At 35.3% G+C, this 10,218-nt stretch overlaps 1 protein-coding gene across 1 annotated transcript; it reads right to left on the bottom strand.

Moving 5' to 3' along the window:
* Window positions 1–1,470: 1,470 nt before the first annotated feature.
* tcimb (transcriptional and immune response regulator b) lies at window positions 1,471–3,850 on the bottom strand. The gene has a single exon (XM_079862008.1). The coding sequence runs from the start codon at window positions 2,206–2,208 to the stop codon at window positions 1,831–1,833; it is 378 nt and encodes a 125-aa protein (XP_079718134.1). The 5' UTR covers window positions 2,209–3,850; the 3' UTR covers window positions 1,471–1,830.
* Between the last annotated feature and the right edge of the window lie 6,368 nt (window positions 3,851–10,218).

Here is a 10,218-nt window from a genome sequence, read left to right on the forward strand (position 1 = left end):
ATGATTCAGATTTCTCATGGCACAGCTACTAGAAGACTTACAACTGTCAGACAGGTTGCTCACGTCACATCTACGTCGTCAAGCTAAGTTTGAGTCTGCACAGTACGCTCAGCCATCAGGAAGTGAGTGCTTCTAATTGGCTTCACTTTTCTCCATTGAAGTCTGGGTCTCTGTGTCCATTTCTTTTACTGTCTATGACCAAAACACCGGTTGCAAATTAGAAGTCAAAAACGAACTTGGTTCTCGCGAGAACTAGCATATTCTCATTGGAGCGTCATACACTGAAACGCCAGTCTCTCGTAACGCGCGTAGGACAGTTAGCGGAAGTAAGAGGTTACAGTTTGTAAAGTTTTAAATATGGATATTTTTCTTACACAAACACATCGCTACGCCTCAGAAGGCCTTTATTAACCCCCCGGAGCTGTGTGGAGCACTTTTATGATGGATAGATGCACTTTTATGGACTTCAAAACCGAAACAGCCATTCACTGCCATTATAAAGCTTGAAAGAGCCAGGACATCTTTTAATATAACTCTGATTGCATTCGTCTGAAAGAAGAATGTCATATACTCCTAGGATGACTTGAGGATGAGTAAATCATGGGCTAATTTTCATTTTTTTAACTATCCTTTTAACTCTAGAATGAGTAAATCCACTTCACCAGCTAATTACTCTTCAACAGCGATGCCATAGAAATATACAGAGCTATACCGCAAAAACGTAAGTTCAAACACAAAATTCTAAAGATGGCTGCACGCTAGTTTATCTGGCACATTAGGTCTTCTTTATGGAAGTCCACACTACACAGATGTATTTACCAGAGCTTGACCAAAATCGTTTTTCAAATGTTTTACGTCACCCTATCATGATTAGCCTACACAATCTGAAACCGTTAGAAACTGAGTTAGATTTTCTAGATTTTATGATAGCCTAACTAAAAGGATCCGAAAACCAATTACCCTGATATGACTGGATTTTGCCCACAAAATTTCAAAGAGCATGCCACAGCACCTTATAGTTTTATAAGATTATAACTCAATACTTAATATAGACTGAAAAATAGGCTATGACCTACTTCAAGGCTGTTATATGCTATTTTTGACATTTAATGTAATGTCACAAACTTCATCCTAAAGATAGGCCTACTCGTTCCATTATATAGGATACTATAGCCATATAGTGCTGTGAGATATTTTTCTTTCAATAACTGATAGTTTTTCTTCTAATTAGTAGGCTAGCTAATTGTGCTATTTTCTATAAACAAGTTGTGTATGGCTTTATATAGCCTACAGCCGTTTTGTTGACACTAAATTTAAAAGATGAAGCTAAACACTATTTTGAAACCACCCTCATTCACTGAACTAAATGCTCGTTTTAGCAATATAATAAATAGGCCTAGGCATATTTACCTGACAGTGTTGACTCATAAAGTGACAAGGAAAATAGAAAAAGGCATAGCCTACTCATGAGATTATCAAAACAATTTTATTAAAAAACATTTTTGTTTAACATTGCAATAGACATTGCTGATACTGAATCTCTTCATAATCAAATTTCGCCCGTGGCATCAGTCCATACTTCAAATGTTCTGCGTCAAGAAGCATCAACGTGTCACTCGGGGGTCTTCAGGTTCAAACTTCAGGTCAGTCACTGGACAAGCTCTTTATTTTCACAGCACACCAACTAACATGACTCTGGTAGGAGGACACCATCTCAAGTTCAGCACGAAGTCTTGAAGAACACCAGCCTCCAGCATGTGTGCCGAGTCCTCACGGTCTTTTTTTTTAATCTGTGCACACATATGCACAGTTTCCCGACGAAAACTTCTCTCAACGAAACTTCAGCGACTGGCGCGTCAGTCCAGTAATAAGCATATATTTGTCCTTCTTGTCCTGCTGAAGAGCCATAAGCGCTTTGGAGATTCCCTCAGGATCCTGGTGCAGCGTGAGGATGCTCCTGGCTCTCTCCACCGCCTTCAGGTCTCCTGCTTTCTCGAAGAGTTTCACCAACACGTCCTGGTTGATGTTCTCAAAGATGTTCGGCGACGCTTTCTTGCGGTGCGCCGTGTCGAATTTGACGCCGCAGGAAGGACTGACGCGACGCGAGTCTGAAGACGCGTATGAAGACATGTCGTTAGATAGAAAAGGCAGTTTTGCGATATGCCCTGTGTCTGTTAGCAGCGGGTGTGCTCTCAGTGACTCCAGCATTGGAGATAACAGCCGGTTTTATAGGGGACTGCCTGACTGAGCCAGAATTCCCTTTAGAGGCGACGTCACATGGACGGTTAGTGAACGCCCAACTTTAGCCGCTGTTCTCAGCAGGACGCGGGGGGAAACTGCTCTGACGCAAAGATGAGTAACTTATGTTCATTTAAGTTCAACTTTGTCTAACAGATTTAGGCCTAGCTAAATTGGCTTATGACAGTTCTGCTACAGCCACAATGGCAATGTAGCCAGTTTCCTCACAAGGATAGTGTCATCAATTAGGCTACAGGCAATGCAGTTATTTATTTATTTGCAAGAATTTATAGTAATATAATTAGGCCTACATATTAATATATCCTACTATAATTGTGTTATAATTTGTGTTGCTGCTGGGTAGATTAGGCTAGGCTACTAACAAATTGAAGTCGGGTTACGGAATCCAAATTATAGGCTAGGCCTACATGACTTGTAGTTAGTAACGTAATCCATTACATTACATGTTTAAAGTAGCCTAATATAATCCCAAATCGTTCCTCACATTGATTTGAATAGGAATACTGATAGGCCTAAAAATACAAAGAGAAGGAAAACATAGGCTAGTCTATTCCTTTTTCTTTTATCATCAACAATTGTCAGGGCTTCCCAAACTGGCATTCATGAAGGAACTGGGGGTTCGGGAGTTTAATGAAAGGCTATTAAGTAATTAAATCATTAAAATGTAAAATTCAAATACATTTTTAAATAAAAATGGATTCAAGCTTAAGACACTTTCACGATTTATTCTACAACACAAAATACATCAGTATTAGGCTGCCCAATTTTTTTTAAGGTGTAATGTGTCTTGAAAAAGGTGGTAGCTAACAAGGCGAACAGGTAAACTCAGTCCACTTTTAAAGCATCATTATGCTTATAATTGTGCTCTTATAAATTATACTAACTCAAACGTTCTGGGAAAATGTTTTTTAGATAAAAACTGAAAAAGTTGTCGGTATTAGTGATGCTGATGGTTGAAGTCAAGCGACCATGGTGAAAGAAAGATTAATAATGTCTAAACTGTAAAGGAGGAGTGTTATTATAATCATAAGTGATTATATCTAAATTATGACTATAGAATACTCGAAAGAATATAAGCATAACTCAAGTTTTTGCTTTAGAGAAGTTGTAAGTATCTCCAGTGTATTTTGTCATACTATCTGTTTTATTGATGATGAGGGGACACAAAGGGTGAGACCACTTGCTTAGTTCAGATGATTTCATCTTTACAAGTTTAACATTTAAATGTTTTATGTCATCTGGGAATGACCTGCATGACATTCACCTTCAAACTTTATGAAAATGACTAGTGTTCTTTAAAATTTCAGCGATAACTTTAAATATTTTAGCATTTGTCTTCCTCCTGTAGGACATTACATAGTAAACGAGCTGTTTCATTGGGCAGAATGCTAGATCTCATCAGTGATGCTGGTTTGGGAATGAAGAACAACATGCAACTAGCTCATTTTATGAGATAATGTTCAGAAATAAGAACTGATTGTTCTTTCCGCATGACCGTACTTGTTCCATGCATGCATTATAGTGCATGTGCCATGAAACGAGTACACCATGGCATGAAAGCATTTTAAGAAAGGCTTATATGAATTTAGGACTCCATAAGAAAAAAAAAAAAAAAAAAAAAGTAGGCTACTGTAAAAATACAGTAAAAACCTGTTAATTGTAAGTGTGAAAAAATCTATATTATATATATATATATAAAAAAAGTATATCAAAGTATAACAATTTTATTTTAAAAAGACTTGTAAGGTAAAAAAAAAAATACTGCTAAAATTGTATTTATAAGTAAAATCAATGACAATGTACAGTCACCAAAATAACCCTATAGCCTGTATTGTCACTGTATTATTGTCATTTCCAACAACCAGTTTGAAAAAAAAAAAAAAAAAAAAATTATATATATATATATATATATATATATATATATATATATATATATATATATATATATATATATATATATATGTATATATATATATATATGTATATATATGTATATATATATATATATATATATATATATATATATATATATGTTTCACCAATATAGTGTATACATACAGATAGATAGATAGATAGATAGTTCAAATATATATTCATGGAATTAATTTTAATTACAGTTTTAGAGGATTAAAATTACAGAATACGGACAGATATCACTCAATGTCTAAATGTAGCCTAGTTGTCTAAAAAACTTTGAATAAATTGCTAAGTCTAAAGGAAGTCTAAAATTTAAATAAATTAAAAAATCATAATCTTTATAGCCTTTATTGGCTTGTTTGTTTTCAGTTACTATAAATTAACAACAAAAGTGAATCATTGCATACTATTATTCCAGTTATGAATTACACCAGTTATGAATGATAAAAAAACAGATTTAGAAAAAGCGAAACAGCCTGTACTTTTGCCAGCTAGTGTAATCAAATTCCATAATCAGTGTTTATATTTAGCTCCTACAAGCCACCAGTCATTTCTCTATGATGGGAAAGGGAAGGGTCTACTATAAATACATGTATATTTCAATGGCAAATGTGTGCTCTTACGCTGATACTCAACATTTCTGAGGAAACAGAACACATTAAGCTATTTTTATTATAGACTAGTGCGGTGCTATCGTCAGAGGGGAACAGCTGGGAACACTATGTGAGATCAAAGAAGGCCATTAGGTCCTTTATCGTATAGTCTATTGGCTCCACTAGTACAACAGTAGTGTAACATCCGGCACCGATTACACGCGCAAACTCAAAACTACATGATTAAAGTAATCTAAATTGTACTGCTCCTTCAATGGAAGGAAGGATCACGTCACATTGACTTCCCATTTGCACACGCTTGTATTGTTAGAGGCTCTTATGTTGATAAGTCTCAGTTATTCACTGCTTATAATGTGGCTGACAACCATCAACAGGAGGACGCTGTTATAACTAACATTGACTCTCTGTACTCTTCCTTTACATGCCTTTCCTCTACAGTCACCCATGAAAAAGAAGCCCTGGCTGGAAAAACTGTTTCCATGTCCATACCACTTTTTTATTTTTAATTGAATTTTTATTTCCTCTTAGAAATAATAGACTACATTTTGTGTCTACCTCACTTGGTTTAGCGTAATTAAACACTGTCACAACACGGTTTGACTCAGACTGAATAAATATGAACTCGATGTGCACACAGTTAGTGGTTTGAGCACAGCGCTCTCTAGTGGCTGAAAATGGAGGGGTCACGTTTACTGATATTTGTAGGTGACCATCCAGTCTCTGGCCGTGACTACTATCAAGTTTGTCTTTGACTTTCCAGACAATAAAGGTAAGAATGAAATGGTCTCTTCTTTACTACAGTTGACATTTTCCCATCATCCTTTCGCATTTTCCCCCTACAAACGCTGATCCAGAGCAGGGTTTCATTCGTAAAAAGCGCTGCTTAACCAGTTTCTAAATTACAAGTGTGGAACATTCCTTTACCCAGGCTTTAAAGTGGGGTTTAGAACGACGATAACCCCTTAAGTGCAGTGAGAAAAGCCAGCCGGCATGAAACAGAAGTTGTGATAGTCTTTTCTTCCCTATTGGATGTGAGGTACAGTCATACACCCCTTTTGAAATCTATGGTTTTATGTATCAGGACATGCACTGTAAATCTGGTCTTTAGCAGGTCTTAAAATTAGGTAAATTAAACCTCAGATGAACAACAACATGACATATTACACCATGTCATTATTTATTTAACAAAAATAAAGCCATAATGAAGTCATGTGACAGTACACCCTATGATTTAATAGCTTGTAGAACCATTTAGCAGCAATTACTTGAAGGAATCGTTTTCTATATGACTTCATCAGTCTCTCACATCGTTCTGGAGGAATTTTGTCCTGCTCTTCTTTACAACGTTGCTTCAGTTCATTGAGGTTTATGGTTATGTGTTTATGCACAGCTCTCTTACGGTCTCGCCACAGCATTTCAGTCGGGTTGAGGTCTGGACACTGACTGGGCCATTACAACACCTTGATTCTTTTCTTTTTCAGCCATTCTGTTGTTGATTTGCTGGTGTGCTTAGGATCATTGTCCTTACCCAATATCAGCCAAGCTTTAGCTGTCGGACAGATGGCCTCACATTTGACTCTAGAATACTTTGGCATACAGAGTTAATGGTCGACTCAATGACGGCAAGTTACCCTGGTCCTGTGGCTGCAAAACAAGCCACAAGTCAAATTGTTTGGAAATGGCCATATAACCCTTCCCAGATTGATGGCAGCAATAATAGCTTCTGTAAGATCATTGCCGGTGTCTTTCCTGCTTGGCATTGTGTTTTAACACACACCTGGAGGCTTCTTACACTCTTAATTCCTATGGAAGCGGTAAGGGTGTACTTAGTTTGTCACCCATGGCTTCTCCATTTTGGCCTAGTGTTTGTTAAATAAACCATGACACTGTGTAATATGTCATGTGGTGTTGTTCATCCAAGGTTGTATTTTCCTAATTTTAAGATCTGTCAAGAAGCAGGTGATTTTTTTTTTTTTTTATCTCCTGATCCTTATAGAATGTTCAATACTTTAACACGATTGTATTCCTGAACATGAAAATAGAAGGCCAGCACTTGATTATGACATAATTTCCATCCAGAACTGCCGGGGGTCAAACACAACACAACTGCCGGAGAGACAGAAAGCCAGTTTGCCAAGCAAATTATTTATGTATTATGGTGTGTTCTTGACGTACTTGACCTGGGAGATGTGACTCACTCCATGCAGTTTGGTTTAGCAACATTCATTCTCCAGATAATACAGAAGCAGTACAGGTGAGTACTTGAGCACTGCACATGGAAAACTGCAGACACATGAAGACATGATCAATGTAAATAGGATTATTATTGTGATATTGCCATTAAAATATTAAAAAAAACATCTTGACAAATTACTTGTCGCTGGAAAACCATGGTGCTTTGTCTCCGGACACAAATACGAGAACATAAGTATATAAACATCAATTTTTGCCCTCAGTTGAATCGACAAATGACTCGAACACTATAGTGAACAACAGTTTCTTAATAGAGTTGAATAAAACACACACACACACACACATAAGAAGAAGAAAAAAAGAGAACACCTTTGATTGGATTCTTTCAGCTGCTGTGGTTGCCATGGATTCCTGCTACGCCTGAATGTAAGAGGAGCACAATGGAAAAGGAATATGCAGGGTTGTGTACTGATCAAGGTTACTTCAAGAAAAGTCAGAATTAACACTTTTATAAAACCTCCTGTGTCTTATCTACAACCCCTGGCAAAATTATGGAATCATCACACTTAGATGATGTTCATCAAGGTTTTTTTTTTTTACTTTTTAACTAATAAACAAATCAAAAATATGACAAAAAATAAGTTTAGTTCAATAGCTTAACATTCTGGCTTCATTAAACATACCTCAAACAAATTCAATTTATTACATTTTTGGTAACACTTTATTTTACATAGTCATTGTTACACGTACTCACTACAGTATTAACAGTAAATTATGCATAATTACAAGCAATTAACCCTAAACCAAACCCTAATCCTAAGACAATAGTAAGTACATGTTGTTAATTAGTATTAGTCGGTGCTTGATTGTATAATTCATTTTTTATTAATGGCATGTTTTTTTTTGTTTTTTGTTTTCATTTAAAATGGATATAATTCTATTATCTGATTAATTAAAAATTAACCAAAAAACATAACATGCTAAATGGGGGATATCTATAACTAGCATAAAAAAAAAGAAGAATTGTCAGAATTGACAAACAGCCCTGTCGCGTCTTACAATTCTACGTTGTTACAATGTTGCCAGCACGTAGACAGCGACGTTACCATAGCAGAAATGCAACGTGCCCCAGACGTTACCACAACGTAAATGTGTTTGCTGGGCTCATGCGTATCATGTGTTCAGTGTATAGGCACGTAGCGTTTCTTTAAGTGTCATCGCCATCTACTGGCCTGGCATGAATTAAAAAAAATTAAGTTGTTTTCGAGGATCCATGTGAACGGGATCATTTTGACAACGTTGTCGTCAGTACGCTAAATAAATAAATAAATATGAAGGAAAAACTTTTCCGTTTTTAGTAGTCTACATCGTCATGTAAATGTACCCTATAAGTGCTAATAAGTCAGCAGTTAAGAAAGTGCTTACACACGCCTTAATGAGCTGTCAAACGAAAACCAGCTCTAACACCTAAACAGAAAAAAAACAAGGTTAGAGTGGGCTAACGAGAAGCAATCATGAAGGGTGCCATTTAAATGAAACATAGATGGAACTGCCTGAAGAAAACAATCAAATGTTCCAGCTCATTCATGAAATGGAGTTGCATGTCAGCAGTAGCCTAATGGAAAGTTCGGATCATTTTACTGGCTCGGATCTTTGAATCTCGTTCATCAAAATAATCGATTTTTTTTTTTTAAAATCATGTTTTCATGTTAATAGCCAAATTCCCCAACACATCAACTTACGCTATGTGGATCACATTTAGAATAAGAAAATGCAAGATCAAGGCCAAATTATGAGAAACAGAACTGATTAAGGCATGGGGGTGTAAAATAATAATAATAATAAAAAAAAAAAAAAAAAATATTATATAAATATATAAATATATATATATATATATATATATATATATATATATATATATATATATATATATATATATATATATATATATATATATTGTGATTGTCAAAACATTTGGCAACTAAACAGAATTTTATTAAGTTTAGTGACAACATGTACAATGTGTACATTGTAGGCTACAATGGTAGGCTACTTATTGCTTGACAAATTTTTCGATTTCAATTAAATTCTTGTGATTGATTCCGACCTTGATTCAATATCGACTCATTTGGATAAATATTAGGTACAGTAGAGCCTACATGTAAATTTTTCTCAAGAAAAAAAAAAAACTCACTTAAGGCTGAAAACATTTGAGAGCCATGTCAGCTGGTATTATTATTAAAGGTTAAAAATAACAACTCAAATAAATATAATGCGTTTTTTATTATAATAACAACGTTATAATATTTTCATGATATATAAGTAAAATAAGTAAAAGTATAATAAGTAATATAGTGCACATATTTAGCAAAATACTCCTCTCTATAGCTAATTTTTCTAGCCAACTAACGTGCTATGGTTATTAAATGGCTTTCCTGAGGTAAATGTAACGTTATGTGACATAGGCAGTGGTGGAAAGAGTACTGAAAAAACATACTCAAGTAAAAGTACCAATACATTCCAAAAAATGTAGTGTGATTAGAGTAAAAAGTACTTGTCCAAAACACTTGAGTAAGAGTAAAAAGTGAGCTAACACTAATTACACTGTAATTCCATACCATTAAATATGTAACAATTTAAACGTAAATGCATATAAGAAGGGGGTATCATTCCTTACATTTTACACGGCCACACTCGGTTTACTCACATTGTAATGCTGATAATATAATTTGTAAGGAAAATTGGGAAGTTCTCGAGTCTTCGCGTTCGTTCTTTTCTGTCACGTATCTGTATGTTGTTGTTATATGAAGGCATCTTTGCTTTATCAAAGTGATTTTCCCCATCATATGGATAAAGTTTAACACATTACCAACTCTTTATTACCACATTCAATGTTATGTAAAAAGAACCTTAAATGACAGAAATGCAAAAAATGAAGTGTAAGAAATAAAAAATAAACTATTTGAAACCAGAAACGCATAATGTTAACTGTAAGAGTTGACTACGCGCTTGTTTGGAAAGAAGTTTGGGAATTATTGATGTATCCAATGCAGCGGTCATGTCACGTGACAAAAGAATGAACGACTCTTGGGAGGTGAACTAATCATTTCTACACTAATGCAAGTGAGACAGCAGGTGGAGCTGTTTACACATATAAACGGATGAAATGCTCAGATCAGGCTTGATTGTTTGAAGTACTGTAAGTGATACCATGCTTTTTCTGCCAAGCATTTTT

This window comes from Squalius cephalus (assembly GCF_949319135.1).
Source record: "Squalius cephalus genome assembly, chromosome: 24".
Lineage (NCBI taxonomy): Eukaryota > Metazoa > Chordata > Actinopteri > Cypriniformes > Leuciscidae > Squalius > Squalius cephalus.